General features: G+C 47.3%; 1 protein-coding gene across 1 annotated transcript in view; it reads left to right on the forward strand.

The window, feature by feature from the left end:
- Window positions 1-16,950, forward strand: part of CSF2RB (colony stimulating factor 2 receptor subunit beta) — a 292,848-nt gene that overhangs the window by 226,982 nt on the left and 48,916 nt on the right. Inside the window, exons 9-10 of the mRNA XM_069653006.1 lie at window positions 9,939-10,102; window positions 10,965-11,181. Coding sequence (XP_069509107.1) covers window positions 9,939-10,102; window positions 10,965-11,181 — 381 coding nt within the window. The remainder of the gene's footprint in view (window positions 1-9,938; window positions 10,103-10,964; window positions 11,182-16,950) is intronic.

The raw sequence follows: 16,950 nt of genomic DNA on the forward strand, positions 1-16,950 counted from the left end.
ATTGGCTTCCCGGGTTTAGGTATTGGTATAACTAGGATCTCCCTCATGGATTCCGGTTCTTCCCCTTTGGTGTATGCCTTCCGGAAAACTTCAAGCAGCACCGGTATGAGGGTTGCTTCATATGTTTTATAGAACTCTGGGGGGAGTCCGTCACTTTCTGGTGTTTCACTGGAGGCGAGTGACCGTATTGCCTCTGCGATATTGTCCCGTTATTTCGGCCTCTAAGGATTCCTGTTGTGACGGATCTATTTTGGGAAGGCCTATTTCATCCAATGTGTTTAGTATGTCTATTTGTGGCACCTGGTGGTCATGACTGTAGAGGCGGGAGTAGAAATCTTGGAAAATGTCATTGATTTTTTGCTGCGTTTTACGTGTTGTGCCTGTTGTGTCTTTGATCACTGTGGTTTGAGATCGTGGGTGTTCTCTCCTACATAGCCACGCTAAGAGTCTGCCTGGCTTGTCACCCTCGGCATGTGCTTTTGCGGTTTTCACTGAGTAATCGAACTTGGCGAGTCTTCCCCATGCTTCTTGGCAATCTCCTTGTATCTTTGTTAGTTCCACCTCCTCCTCCCTTGTCCCCTTTGTGCTTGACTCTTTTTGTGTTATCTTCTCCATTTTCTTCAGTTCGGCTCTCAGTAAGTATTTTCTGTATGCCCCCCGCTCCCGCAATGGCCTTGCCCCTCACCACTACCTTCATTGCTTCCCAGACTATGCCCCATCGTTCAACGCTGCCTATGTTCTTTTCCATATATTCCTCTATTTTATCTTGAAGCCCTTCCGTGAAGGACGGATCCGTTAGGATGTCTTGCGCCATGTGCCACAGTGGTATGGGGACGGTCTGGGCCCCCGTATCTTCCAGCTCACCATCAGTGGTGAGTGGTCTGATATCGACCTGCCTAAGTATTGGGCCGATTCTATCTGTGTTTGGAGTCCCTTGGCCACAAATAAGTAATCAATTCTCGTGTGTAGGTAGTGCAGTGACGCGAAGTACGAGTACCCTATGTCTGTGGGATGTAGCTCCCTCCATACATCTACCAGGTCTACTGCTTCCACTAGTGTATTTAGCGCCCCTGTTGCGGCGTCATTTCTGGTTGATGTCGGTTTAGACCTGTCCAGCTCCCAGTCCCTAACACAGTTGAGATCCCCTCCTCATATGAAGAAACTCTCTCGGCATAGGGCTAATTTGGTCCCCAGTGTGTCTATGGGCCTCATTACGAGAATGGAGGTAATGGAAAAATGAAGGCGGAATGGTAATAGCGGCATTGTTAACGGGTCCAGGCCATTCCGACCCGACAACCCACCAATACCGGCACCGCCCGTACCGTCCCCCCTCATACCGGCATCGGCGCGTGCACGCGCCCCTTCGGGGAGTAAATACCAGCATGCCGGTAATAGGAGGACATCACAACCCACGCGGACATGCAAATACCGGCATCCCGAAGGCGGTAATCAGGGGCTGCTTGATGCCGGCCATACAGGCATCGCGGACCACCCGCAAACAGCAATCAGCAATCAAGCCAACTGCCACAGGTGCACACAATCACCACAGGTGGAGTCAATGGAGGCTGGGCCAGTATAAAATGAGTACACCCACACACCACACCCCTTCCTACACCAGAATGCTACCACTAGCTGTTGCAATCATGGCGCTGGAGGACATGCCTATACTGCTACAACTACAGCAACAACACCAACTACAACAACAACTACATCAGCAACAACAGGCAGCACAGAGGAGACGCAGGAGGAGAAGGAGAGCGAGACAGGGCCAGCAATTACCACCAGTGCAGCCAGCAGTGCCTCTTAGGCAGCCACCAATCCCTCACATCAGACCCAGGCCATTCAACCTAACCCCTGAGCAGATCCACACCCTGTATCAGTTGGACCGGGGCACCATCACCACCATAGTGGACATGATACACAACGACATTGCCAGCCTCATAGAAATACGCACTGCCATCCCCCCACTACTAAAGATGGTGTCTGTGCTCCACTTCCTGGCCACAGGCACCTATCAACACACAGTGGGGCAGCTGCATGGCATTTCGCAACCACTGTTTTCAAGAATGCTGAACCAAGTGCTGGATGCCCTCCTGAAGCATGCAAGCACCCACATATCCCTACCACAGACTGCCCAGGAGATAGCCGACACCAAAGTAGCTTTCCATGCACTGGCAGGCATGCCCAATTGTGTTGGTGCCCTGGACTGCACCCATGTGGAATTGGTAGTCCCCCATGCCATGGAGGCGGTGTACCACAATTGCAAGCAATACCATTCCACCAATGTGCAAATGGTATGTGACTCCGGCAAGATCATCACACAATGCTGCGCCCGATTTCCCGGATCAAAACATGATGCCATGCTGCTGAGTAACTCCACGCTACCCTGTCACAGGGAGCGACATGCTGGACCACGTGCCTGGCTGCTTGGTGAGTTGCCTGAGTGGGCCATGGCAGTGCAATGGGCTACAGATGTGTAGGGTTGCATACTTCACCTGGGTGGGGAAGGGGGGGATGCATACTTCACCTGGGTGGCAATTGACGGTGATTGGAGAATGCATGCAGAGCTAGACACTCCTGACCTGAATCTCCCAAACCCAAAATGACACATCACTGGCAAACATTTTACCAATTATGCATATCAATGACAAGTAAGAGGCACAACCACGTCACCATGGGCATGTCAAGCAATGCATGACTGAACAGGATTGCAACTGTGGCAATGTGGCTGGTGTGACCATGCACAGTGTATAATACACAGCATAAATGGGAGGCTAAACATTGTTGTACAACCACAGTACATCCGCCTGAGCATGCATTATTTCACCCTGCATCATCTATTGAACGCCAACCAGACTACCACACCTCATGGAAGTATAGTATGCATCTAGTTAACATTCTTGCATACGTACAGGGACATGTGCATGTCCACAACAAATAGCTGCGGCCATGACTGTGCCTCCTGAAGGTGCTTCCTGAAGGTGGCAGCTCAGAGTGACACACACCTATTTGTATTTGCTTGCAGGTGATGGAGTATATCCCTTGAGGCCCTAGAAGAGGCATACAATCGTGTTCACACCCGTACCCGTGTTGTGATTGAGAAGACCTTTGGCCTGTTGAAGGGGCATGCACACAGGGATTGTTGGGAGATGGCCACTGAACACCGTCACACATTAAATGGATACACACAAAATGAACAATGTCCAGTCATTGAATGTTTTTTCACACAACAGGTGTATTAGTTCAAACAGCAAAAATGTGACCAGTCCCCCTAACCCCCAGTGAACTCCCAAACCCACCCAAAAAAGATCCAAAAACCCCCAGTGAACTCTCAAACCCACCCAACAAACTCCAAAACCCCCAGTGAACTCCCAAGCCCACCCAACTAACTCCAAAACCCCCCCAATATAGTCTTCAAAATGCTCCCCTTCAACCCCAACCATGTGTCCCACTCCCATTGTCCGCCCACACTACTTGCGGGACATTTGCAGGGCTGGTGGGGACTGAGGAAGCAGGTGTGGTGGCTGATGATGAGTCGGTGCAGGTTCCACGCCTGCTCCAAGGCGTGGCCGCTGCATGTGCAGCAGGATTGAAGTGAGCACTTGTGTCACTGCCCCCAGACAGTCCCTCATCAGCACAGCTGAAGCATTCACAGCGGCTGTGTTTGCTGCAATGGCCGCTGAGGTCCCCGCAATGGCAGTGGCGATTCCCCACCTGGTGTCCTCTCCATCGGCAATGTACTGCCGCAGGAGCTCCAACATGGCCATCGTTAGTAGTGGTTTCCTTACTAGTCTGCGCCGTTGGTGCATCTTGGTTGCTTTGCGGCTGCCCTTTCGATTTGGCAGCATGAAAGGAGTCCATGATCGTAGCATCTTTCTTATTCTTTGTTGAGGGCATTTCTTCACTTCCACCCGGTTATATGCAGAGTGTAGTGCTGTGGTGGGAGCACCTCTGGTTCGTGTTGTGCTTCCCCCTTGCAGGTTCTCGTGTGTCTGTGCAGCAGCTGTTTTAGAGATATTATGGTTGTGTGTTCTAGTATTTGTGTTCTTGGGGACTGAACTCGGGCATCAGGGCCTTCGTCCTGCTGTGCGGTGTTGCCGTTTGCCCAGTCTTGTTACTTGCGTCTCTCACTGCACTGGATTATTGTTTCATTGCAGGTGCCGTGCTGCTGTGAGCTCGGTGTCCTCTCTTTCCCCCCTGGTCGGCGGCACTGTGAGCTTCCACGCCTCGCTTGACCAGTCTGTCTTAAGGCGCGCCTTCGGTTCGTGTTGCTGTCCCTCCCATGTGAAATCCCTCAGACTTACTAAGCATTTCCTCTGTGAGGTTGCAAATCAAGCATCCCAGGATGTATGTTTCCTTCATGCTTGGACGCCTACTATGGGTTTCTCCCTTTTGTTGGGTGTCGTGGTGCGTATTGCCAGCACAATTTCTGTCCTGCGTATTGCTATGGTATTAGTGCGCTGCAGGTGGTAACACGTTGTGGGCCCTGGTTCGCCTTTTTTTTTCTGCCCTGATCAGTGTGCAGTAGGCGGGTGTCACTCCACCCTCCCAGGTTATGGTTACCTTGCGCAGTAGGCTGGCGTTGTTGTTTCCCCCGTGTGCGGTTACCTTAGTTCAGCTTGCACGTTTTTGCCAGGTTGCTTGCCCAGGCTCCTCTGTGTTCGTGTTCTCCTATTTCTTGTTGTTACCACCGGGGCCCCAGCCTTTCATTTCTGGATCGCACTGTATTGTCGGTGGTGCGCGCTGTGTTCAATTGTTTGCTGATGGTGTCTTAGCGCTGTGAGCCCCAGTGCCCTTCTCCGGGCCAATTTGCATATTCGGGAGGGCCTGACTTCTCTCCGTTCCAGGCTGTGCCCTTGTGTTGGGGGCCCATTATGGTGCAGTTACTGTACTGGCATCCGTTGATGCGGTATGTATTGGGCTTCTATCCGGTCCCCCCTCTGTGCCTGGGCTCACCCACTGCCGTACCGTTGGTCCCGGGTGGGCTGCCCTTTTACTGTTGTCTCGGCCCATCTTCCTTTCCTCTGATTCCGTGTGTGCAGTGGGCAGCTGTCTCGTTTCTCAGCCACTCGCGACTCCTGGATGTCGCAGGTTCAACTCACCACAACCTGTGTGCTCTGTCACCGTCCGCCAGCCGGCCTGCGCTCCCATCTCTCGTCCTGCTGTGTCACTTACAGGCCCCCGTTAGTCCGCTGCAGCAGTCGCACAACCAGGGTAGTGGGTCCTGCGTCTCGCTTACTCCTGGCTCTATGCTTCCCTGTCGGCCTTGTCTTGCTCCTGCCAATCCTTCCAGCGCTGACGCACATGGGCTGGTCTCCGCACCCTCCACCTTCTTCCAACTTCTTAGTCTGGGTCTTCCTCCAGGCGTGGGGCGTCCCAACAGTCTCCTCACTGGGTCTTGTGTATGCCGACACGTTTGTGTCCTCACCCTCAGCCACCGATGTGGTGTTGTGGCTGGGCTCCACGCTCTGCTCCACGCCTACATTGCTCTTCTTCACTGCGGGGACGCTGTGGCTGCCATATTGGGGCTGCAGGGGAGTCCTCTTCAACGTCGCCTCCTGCAGTTGTTCAGTACCGATTTTTAGCATTTCTTGGTTCCGGGGTCTGAGTAACGGTTTCCGGGTCCAGCTATGTTCTTGTTATAATTTAAGTCAGTTTATATTTTAGTATTGCAGGATCTTGCAGGATCTCAGCAGGAGCTCAAAGCGTACACAGCCTCACGCCATGAGCTCAGGCCACGCCCCCCTTCTCTCTTCCCATGGTATAGGTAACCAATGTTTATAAATCTCTCCTTTTATAGTCTCTGTCTTTTCATGTGGTTCAAAATATTTGATTCTTTTTGCTGTCTGTTTCTGGACATATATTCGGACTCAACGTTCTCTCTTCAGCATTTTCTCCTGGTAATTTTCTCTCTCCTTTTATTCTACTTTTTTGGCCTTTACTGAAACTAGTATGAACATTCCAATAGTGGTTCTCCTTTACTTCTTGTGGTGTCACTATCCTCAATTCTTTATCTTGTCTGCGATGAGTATGATTGGTCTCATAAAGATTCTAATTTACTACTCTGGGTTTAGGTATCACAGTCTCTGTCCTTTGACTGGGAAGAGTATGATTGGTCCCATAATGTTTCTCTGCTCCCCTCCCGGCTCCCCCGTTTGCCCTTTTACCTTGTACTATTAGGGCAAACATCACTGGGGCTTCTACTTGCTCTGGGTTTGTTCTCTCCTTCGGCAGCAGAGTCTCTTGTGTTTCTGAAAGACCTCTTCACTCATGGCATCATCTAGGATGGTCACACAGTATTTCTAATCCGCTAGGTTCTGTGTCTCCATTTTCGAAGTGGTTTTGGCATTATTTATCGGACCCCTGGACTACCACAAGTCTTTCATGGTCACACCACCACCTTCTGTGTCTCTCTCAGGACTCCAGGAAGCTCTGCATCCGACTTCACTTCTCTCACTTTTCTCCAGGTAAGACACAGCATGTCTAATTCTTCTTTGCATTCCTTTCTGGTCACAGGATGCTGCGCGTTAAGCTCTCTGCATCCGGCATTTTACCCGTTTTTTAACTCGTTGGCTTTTCTCGTCTGCAGTCTCCTCCCTCCTTGTGTGTAACGTAGCCTTGGGACTTCCCTGATGTATGTCCGGGTCTTCCTCTTTCGCGCTCTTATGGTTCCTCTCCTCCTTCATATGTTATCCTGCTCGTCCCAGTTGAATGGGTTTCTTCCTTTAAAGATATATTTACAGTTTCTGGGTGACAATAGCACATATTAGTTTCTTCTTCATGCATGTTCCCATAGGAGTTGGTCAAAGAGGTATTGTTGGGATGTTTCATAGGGAGTTCCTCACAGGAACGTGAGTCCTTGTCCCCAGAGGGGAAGTCTCTCCCGGTGAGGTACCACTTGCCTCCACATCTAGGGAGAGTGTTGCAGAGTGGGCTCACCTCTGTAGTGTCATGGGGGAAGGGGACTCCCCTGTGGGGAGAAGGAACTAATTCCTGCAATTCATCACACATGCCACTGGTGATTACTTCCAATGTTTTAGAATAAAAATATTGTATGACAGTTCACCTTTAAAGATCACACATTACAGCCTCTCCATAAGTGGGCTGCTCCACCTACAAATATCCCCTCTCACCATAACTTGGTCCCCCTTGGAAGTGTCCCATGACACCTGACAAAGGTGATATACAACAGGATTTTAGGGGAGAATGGGGAGCCTTTCATGGATGGCACCTCCTGCTATGAAGGAGCACCTGTTAAGGGACATGTATCTGTCAGCACAAAGATTGGGCCTTCCCTCTAGGCCCTGCCCAGTCACGTCCGGTATGAGACCCTTTGGAGAGTCCTATAGCCTTCTGTGTTAGTAATTTATATACATGATGCTTGACACTTGTGTTGGTTAGAGCTGGAAAGAAGATGATGCACAGCAAACTCCGAGAGAGAAGCACCGCTTCACCAGGTGGTCCAACTGTCACATAGAGGCTTTAATAATCCATTGGTGGAGTGATATACCATTGTGGTGGGGAGCCATGTGGCTTACCTGGTCAGCAAAGTGTGATTAGTGAGGGGTGGTGGGCCAGTTTAGGATGCAGTGGTGCTGACTAGATGAATACCCAGCCACCATCCAAAGGAACTGACTTTCACCTGGCTCCCGCAGCATGACGCGTCTGGAACAGACAATCGGGGTAGACTGCGGGTCGCAACAAGCATGTTTTCCTGAGGAACCAGGAGTGTGGAACATGTAAGCCAGCCATCAGAAATATCTTTGGGGCCCAAGGTTTATTTTTCACCAGACCTACAACACACTACGAACCCGAGCTATTTCTTTTGACTGAGCACTGTTTCTTGAGAACGGAGTAATTAAGGAAGGAAAAGTAGGAACTCCCCTTTTCAAAGAGGAGTCAGCTTGTAAGTAAGGCTCAGGTGTCATTTAGTTTGACATTTTAATATTATCATTCCTTTTTTTTTGCATCGATGAGTGGGTGGGTGGATGAGTTGCTTACGATCTCCACCTATGAAAAGGCAATTTGCAAATTGAAAGGAGAGACTGAAAAGTTTATGGACATATGGGGGATCTTTCTCAATGTGTAGGGTTAAAGTCTCATGGTGACTAAATATGCTGGTGTGTTTTGTCCAAATTCACTATTACCCTGAAATGTATTCTGATTTGCTCTTATGCTAGCCAAGACCATGCCATGTTACGTGGGGATGTGTTTTGTGATTATTTATAAATTGTACTACCAATTGATACAGTTAGATGTTCTTCTGTTTCATTCTCTTCTCCTTTTCTGGTCTCTTTTCAATGTTCTCTCTTCTTTTACTTTTTCTTCTTATTGATGTTGTGTTATGCATTATGAGATGATGTTTTCTTCTTTTTCTTCTCTTTTGGACTCAATCTTGTGACCAGGTTTGTAATTTTATGAAGCTTGTTTATTTCTGATTGTATTGCAAACTTTATTGGTGAAAATAAAAAATGATAACCAACAATATGAAACTGGATCACATTTATGTTTTCTTTTTTTAAATAGACATTTTAAGGGTTCTTGTTCTTAAAACGTAGCTTCTCCATTTATTTAAATCTCTTGGTTCGAGGAAATTGAAAGACAGGCACCAGTCTGCCTTTTGTAAATGAAACGAATACACAGGGGTTAGGAGGGGTGCGTTTGTATAAGGTTGGTTTATTTAACTGAGAGGAGAATGTTGTCTGAACTTAACAAGATGTACCATTTAAGGGGTTAAAACCAATACAATTTGTGGTTATTTCCTTATTGGAAGTACATTTTTATAAAAGTTGTTCTTAACAACATTGTATTTGTATAGCAGGAGGTTCCTTAAAGTTTGCTCCCAAGAACGTAGGAGGAGACACTTTGTTTATGCACAGTCATATATATTGGCAAGCTGGTCCACACATACTCAGCGGTTGCGACATTCACTGCTATTACCTTAAGGGTTGCTCGTCCCACTCCCCACTGAGGAACGTCACTAACCTTTTACCCATAGGCCAACGTTATAATTATAATATGTCACTATTAATCAAGTGAAACCCCTGACTAGTTTTTTTGCATTGACTACAAAAGAAGGGACACAGTGCTTGACATGACACAGGCCTACCAAACTGTAGTACTTCAGGGGACATTACAAGGATGCAAGAAAGAGTTACTTGTAAGAAAATTAAGTTGAATAGGATGGTCCAGCCAATAAAAAAATAATAGGTGTAAGCGTTTTATTATGGATTAGGGCATTATTTTCCATGGGAAGTGGGTGCAGTATAGCACTATCTGTTCCAAGTTATTTTCTATGGGAAGCATTGTGCAAGGTTATGCAGGACTCAAGTTGAGGGTACACGCGGGTGGCCGGAGTACCCCCACTTTCTTCAGAGGGCACCTTGATATGCTCATTTCTGGTGACTTCACATTTACTTGGTATGTTAATGAGTCCCCTCACTTTTTTATTTTTGGACTTGACCTGTGGGGTTATACTGCGCTCCCATATGCATACTGGCGTCTGGTATCGCATAACACATCTGTATTCCTAATTGACTTCGGTGGTCATGTGTTAGAGCACTCAATAGCTGTAAACTTGCCATCACTGCTTCCAGGATTATCTCACTGTAAACAAGGTGCCAATGACTTTTGCTTAAGTTTTCAATAAACACACGCACATCCATGCTTCATTAGTCCAACTACACACTATCAGTTGTCCAACGGCACACATTTCTTTTCAAATGCACACTTTGAATCCACCTTTGGACTAAAACAACTATAATGAAGAGGGAAAGCCGGGAATTGATGTGTCAAGAGTGAGGTGCGAGTGTGTGGCTGGACTGAGGGAGGGAGCGTGCTGTGGGTGCGAGGAGGATGGGCATGGCAATCAGGGGGTGGGTGAGGCTGCTGATGATGAAACAACCCCATGTGACCATGCTTCCCAATGTATTTCCTAGTCCAGCCGTTCCCACCTTCTAACTTTACAGCTGGTTCTGAGAATGACCAGGAGTACGTCCTCACTTGGAAGCCCTGGAAGCTGGAGTACGACCACATTGCACAACGCTATCAGCTCTGCTACCGCAAGCTGAGGGATGATGAGGAGGGTGAAGATTTCAACCAGGTATGTAGACCCTCAAGTCCAATTCCACCACCTGAGCTCCACATGTACCTCTGAGATGGGACTTTGCGGCTAGACGAGTCAGTCAGGAAGCTGGAACACATCCAGGCTGTCTTTGTGCGAGGCGAGAGTTTATGCTCCTACTGGGGAAGGTTAACCAGATGGTCTAGTCAGGATATGTCTTGGGTGTCCCTTCAGGAATGCTCATGCATTAGCATCTTCAGAAGTGGAGGATCCTGGGACCAGCAGGTGCCTACGAAAAGCCATCAGGCTGGGCCAGAGTCATCCGCAGGTGCACTCTAGCTCGGCAGGTGCCTCAGAAAGGCAGTCAAGGATGGGGCAGAGTTAGCCACATGTCAGTCTCTAACACGTGTATGTTTCTGAAAGTCTTGCAAGCCTGGAAAAGAGTCTGTTCTATGTCTTCTTGCACCCCAGTATATCATGTCCCTTTCTAGGTGCACTGGCCCCCGCTGCGCAGCACCTGCGACTCTTTGCACAAGCACAGGTTTGTCCCATTCCACATACGCATCATCACCACTTCTCACCACAGTTATTTATTATTTGATAGTTTTCTGAGTTTGGGACTTTGAACAACTGTACAAGCGATTGTCAAGACTAGTATAGTATGGTTCCAGTGTTTGACCATGAAAAGATAATGCATGGTTTGTATTATCTATAAGTCATGGAGGCCTTATTTAGTGTGGTGTGGGTTTAGACCCTGGAAACTGAAATAACACATCCCCATTCACTTCCCCCTTCTCTCCTCTCTCTATCTCTCACTGTGGTTTCTTTGTTTCCCAACTCTTTGCTCTTTCTGTATCTCTGCCTCCTTCATTCTCTTTCCACCCTCTACCCCCAACTGCAGTTCTCTCTGGAATGCCCGCCTGGATGGAAAGCTTTAAACATCTCCAATGGTCCCCCATCGGTCACTTTCAACTTGAAGACACAACTGGACCCGCTCAGTCGTTTTACGGCGCGTGTGCGAGCCAGTGTCGCCTCCGACAGCTCAACGGATTGCAAGACATGCTACTGTGGACCCTGGAGCGAGTGGAGCGAGGCCATCTCATGGGAAACCGGGGCAGGTAAGAGCCACCTGCTCAGAGGCACAACCCCTAAATCATGTCCTGGCCCAGGAGGACATGTCAACCTCATTGCTTGGTAACTGGGCTGCATAGGTGTGTCCAGGGAGTGACCTGGGGTGGCACCTGCTACCCCAGGTGCCACCCCATTATCCTAAAACTATGATCATTATCTGGCGAGACTTTAATTGAAACCGAGGAATTTAAGACACTAATGATAGTAATGAAAGTAGATATGGAGACAAATAGTAAATGAATGCTATCCAGGCTTGTGTGTGTGTGTGTGTCTGTGTGCATGCTCATACTTTATGCCACCCCTGCATAGGTCCGTTCCCCACTTGGCCACCCCAGTCAAATGATTCTGGACACGGCTTTGCTAGGCTGCAATCCTCTCCAGAGCCAGTGAAGGACCCGTAATGCATCCTATTTCCATGGCCTTATTGCATTTCCTCGCACTTTGTTTGGCTTAAATACATGCTATAGCCTTTAAAACAATGTCCACGCGACGTTTCACCTCATAAGGTAGAGCTTCCACTGTGAATTGCCGACGCCTGCCACAACAGATCGTAATATACTGTGTGTAAATGATTGTTTTTTGGTATTATACATTTTTCCTTGGTCCCTTCGTGTCTGCAGTTTATTTACGATGTTATGTGACTTTATGTGAGTGGTAATAAAGTTTACCATCAGTTCCTTAAATTCATTTTCCATCTAGTTGTGTCAACATAAATATCACATGGGTCTAAAATCACGTATTTGCATACTACGCCATGACTTAGGATATATATCCATTTGCATATCAGTCTGATCCGACCATACAGGAGACTAAATAATCATTTGCATATGAGAATGTTCCCACCAACCAGGGCAGTCCAGCATCGAAATGCTTGGGGCAGACAAATCCACCAACTAGCCCGGACGCGTGTGTCTGCTTTGCTTGGTGTCATGAATCACGCACTGCGCCAATCTGGGCACAGAGAGAACAGAGTGCAAGTCTGGATTACCCTTACTACAGGGACGTCATTTCACCAAAATGCCTGGGGTAGCGGAAGTGACATTACATGATCCTTCATCTCTTATGACATCAAAGGAAGTGATGTCATTTGACCCCACCCCAAAGTGACATCACAGGAAGCGATGGAACAATCTTTCACCCTTTGACAAAACAGGAAATGGCATCACATAGCATTTTTTCCTAAGTACAGTACGAGAAATATGGTCACGACATCACTATAATGTGACATACATTTCATACAAGAATGGACCTGTATGTAGTGTTAATATCAGTGTGTAGGCCCATATTACCAAATTACTGTGAATGCAAGCAGACGTCCAAGGCCAAATGATGATGTGTTATTATACAGCACTTACGCTTAAGCGCTTTACATAGAACAAATATACATACAATATTACCCAAACTGTGTTGGTACTCATTTATCTACCTCAGGAGGATTAAAGGCTGAGTTGAGGTGTTTAAGAACAGACTAAATCAGTAACTCACTCGCTGAAGTGTGCCTGAAATAAACCGTTAATGAGTCTAGTAATTATCGTATACAATTCCAGAAAGACAAATTATCTGTTATTCCTATTCTTTCTTATTTAGGGTCACTGCTCAAAGTGTTACATTTGTAGAACCCCCTCATTTTTTTAAGAGGCCCGAACAAGAAAGCCAGCCACTCCAGAAACGAATAGCCACATGGCGCTGGCCACAGGCCAGCAGCTTACATGAAAACATTTTTTTTTAGATAAATGTTTTGCATTTTTTTAGGGGTAGCAAGGGAGACCACAGGAGTAGCAAGGGAGACCTAAGGGGTCGCAATTGCAACCCATGACAACCCCCAAATGACGTCCCTGCCTTACTATTTTGGGGTTAAACACTAACCGCTTCGACATATGGTAACCATATCAATGCAGGACTGTGCGGACAGGACCAGACGCGACTGTAGAGTCTCCTGAGTGCCGCCACCCCCAGAGCTGACTATTTGGCACTGTTAGGAGGGGCACTTACACTTTTATCAGGTTTTTACATTAAGTCTGCCCACCATGTTCAGGTGATAGTTTTGCCTTTGGAAATAAACAACTTTGAAGCTGAGCAAGATTTTTTAAACGTGTTTCAAAAGGGGTAAAAGTAATACGTGGACAAGCAATGGTGATACATTGTAGCATCAAGTCTCGCCAGGTGCGCCAGCACCGACACTGGATCACACAAAACAATCAGAATTCAAGAGTGCCCCAAATTTAGAAGAGTTTGAGAAAAAACATAAGCTTATTTTCAAATGTTCAAAATTTGCTTTGTCTATTCTCAAACGATTGTTTGCTTGCGTCACTTTGCCTCACAAGAAACAGCCTGGCCTTTTCTGCTGTAGCCTACATACATGCCAACATGTCCCATTACAGTCAGGAGATGCTAGTCCAGTCCCAGTTGTAACTTTGCCAGTATCTCCAAGAGGTTGATGTGCTTGTTTGCTACTGATTGCAACCATGTGCTGTGCGCTGGTTGGTGGAGAAGGTGTGCTCCCCGCCCTGATAGGGATGTGTCTGTGGTGAGAGTGGCCTTCACTGTGGGGGTGGTGAACGATTTTCCCTACAAAAGGTTTTCCCTTGTCCACCACCTCAGTGATAGTACGAGGGGTTTCGAGACAGCCACAAGATCGCCCCACTGTCCACTTGCCGGAGACCAGTGGCTCGAGAGCCACTATTTCATGGGACACATGCGAGGCGAGCATGTGGCACTAAATAAATGCTGGAAGACATAATTCCTAGAAGACACATAGCCTTTCGTACAGTCATCTGGCGACTGGCTACATACTGAGTGATTTGAAGCAGCATGTTTTTCCCCCTCTTGTTGGAGGGGAAGACAAGGCTGTCTTCCTTCCAAGTCGGAGCCCCACGAAATTGCTTTATTTGGCTGGGAAATACGACTTGATTTCTTTTCGTTGATGCAGAATCCTTATTGGTAGAGAAGGTCTTTAGTCTTCTGTGTGTTTTGTAGACACACCTGATATGTCTCTCCTATTATCGGCCAGTCGTCTAGATAAGGGCACATCGGACAGGGGTAGACTGGGAACCAAAAGGGGCCCTGGACATAATTTTCAAAGTGGACCCATATTCCACATGTTCAGCAAGCCCAGCCCTTTTCTTATGGGGATATTTAGAAATACCAAACAAAAGAGGCTCAGGATGGAAGGGCAGACCGGGAAATCTCCAGAGTTCCCTGTAGGCCAGTCCACCCCTAACACCGGAATGGACTGCCTGCGGACGTGTGCTGCTTCTACTACTAGGGCCTTGGTAAACACTTTTGCTGCAGAGGCTATGCCAAAGGGGTGAACTTTGAACTGAGAGTGAGTTTCTCCCACCTTAAACTTGAGGTATTTCATGTGCACTAGCAACATTGAAATATGTAAGTATGTATCTTTCATATCTAATGTTGCTGTGTAATCCCCTTGTTTTAGAAGAGGAATTACCTCCTACAGAGTTTCTGAGGCTTGACATAATTGTTTGCAGGGCGGAGATCTAAAATAGGATGCATGGTCAGATCCTTTTAGGTACAAGGAAGTATAGTGAATACATACCCTCACTTACCTCTTGAACTGGGATGGGTTCTATAGCTCCTTTCTGAAGCAGGCTTTCCACTTCTGACTGCAGGATGAGGAGATGGTCTGGTGTCATCTTTCTTGTCTTTGGTGGATGGTATTGGGGTCTTTGGAGGAATTCTATACAGTACCCCTCGGCTACAGTCTTTATCAAACAACGATCTGAAGTAATTCCCTTCAATGCATGGGTGAATTATGTTATTCAACCTCTTACCGGAGATGCATGGGAGGGAACCCTGACTGGTGAGTCACATATTGCTGGGGTAGAGAAGCCTCTATTGGTTGCACTCCTACCCCTGCCTTTCCCACAGTGGAATCCTCGCTGTTGTGCGGTCTGATATGTGGCAGAAGATCCTTGTGGCGAATGCCAAGAGTCGCTAGTAGGGGCGAAAATTGATTGCGCTCTGGAGGATGACTGGGGCCAAAAGGCCTGCAGGTGTTAAAGGCACTATGCTGGACAAATGTTTTATTTGATATTTGGTTTAGTGTTTGAAGAGTCTTGTGCTCTTTTTTTAGCTGTCTCCAGTGCTTAGTCTACTGCTTTGCCAAATAAGGTTGTCTCTTCAATTGGTTTATAGATGAGTGTTGCTTGAGTCTCTTGTTTGAAGCCTGATTTACATAGCCACAAGTAGCATTTAAGTAAGGTGCCCTTGGGTAAAACTCTGCATGCTGTTGCAGCAGAGTCTAGAGTATTCTTAAGAATATTGTGTGTGACTTGTCTGCCCTCTTTCACTGTGGAAAGCAGCTGAGACTTAGTTGGTTTTAGGAACTGTGTATAAACCTGTTTGAAACGAACCCCATTGCACATCACTACAGCTCACAAGCAGTGTGGCATTGTTGGGAATACTGGTGTAATATGCTGCTGAAGCTGTAACCCTTTCCCCAATGCATCCATTTCCTGCATTCTCTCTGAGGTGGTGCTTCTCCTGCCTGCTTTCTGGTAGTGGAGACTACTAATGAATCTGGGGCAGCATGTCCCCGAATGTACAGGGGATCTGAGGGTGCAGACTTAAACATCTTCATAACATGTGGGCTAACTGCACATGTGACTTCTCAACATCTGGGTTAACTGCACATGTGAGAGAGGGCATGACTAGGGAAGGAGCAATGCTCTTTTTAACAGAATTCCATAAGGGAATTGAATGACTGACTGGATTTTTTCATTTAGAATATCCGCCATGAAGTCAAGGTCAGGCACTGCTTCGTGTGCGTGTGTATTTTAAAGTGTTCTGCTGCTTTTTAAAGAATATTGTTAAGCAGAAGTTGGTCACCAATTGGGGACGAATCCCCAGGTTGATTAGAAGGATCAGTGTCCCCAAACTGTATATCAGGCTTAGTGTCAACATGAGTAGAGTATTAGGCCATGTACCATGATCAGTAGGTTCTTGAAGCCACGCATCTGGATCTTGGACATCGTCCCCCTGGTTCTGTATAGTATACAAATCCTCTTGATCATATTGATCATCTTCAAAAATATATTAGTGTTGTCTTCAGTACTGTTTGTCACTGGCTGAAAAGGAGAGGCTTGAAGCCTAGGAGATTTAGGAACTTGTGGTCCCTCTTCTAACAGAAGTGTCCTCTTCCTAATGCGATACTTTTCTGAAAAAAGTAATACATTCTGACATCCTGTCCATAGCATGTTCAAATCTCTCCATGGTCCAGTTGCCCGTTCTAGGTGTGGCTGGAAGAGGGAAGACTATTTCATCTAGATTGGAGGGACTTCGCCTACTTTGCAAGGACTGCGAAAGGGTATCAGTGGCTTGGATATAGCCCTGGGCAATAGGTTGGGGAATAGGCTGGGCCTCAGTACATACAGGTTGTGTAACAGCTTTGGGAGGTATTGTACTGTGTTTTTCTCTAAATTCGTGGGAAGAATGCTGTTTTACATACATTTTGTTGTCTCTGAAACGGCTGTCGGAAGATTTATGGTAGACACCCTGTCACAAGACAGATTTAGAACCATGCGCTTGACATGGTTGAGAAAGCGTGGACGGTTCTCCGGGTTTCAGCGAAGGTTTCGACAAACCCAAAGGTGCTGCAGACTTTTTTGACAAAGAATGCCTGTGGATTGTGTGTTTAGAAGGAGTGTGTACGTGTGCCCTTGCTGCCAGAGGACACCATCATAGCAATGCTTTCAGCACACCTAATGGGGCTGGATACAGACACGCCTGAGTCTAAT

The sequence above is a fragment of the Ambystoma mexicanum genome, chromosome 3q (assembly GCF_040938575.1).
Source record: "Ambystoma mexicanum isolate Mex_15411 chromosome 3q, UKY_AmexF1_1, whole genome shotgun sequence".
NCBI lineage: Eukaryota > Metazoa > Chordata > Amphibia > Caudata > Ambystomatidae > Ambystoma > Ambystoma mexicanum.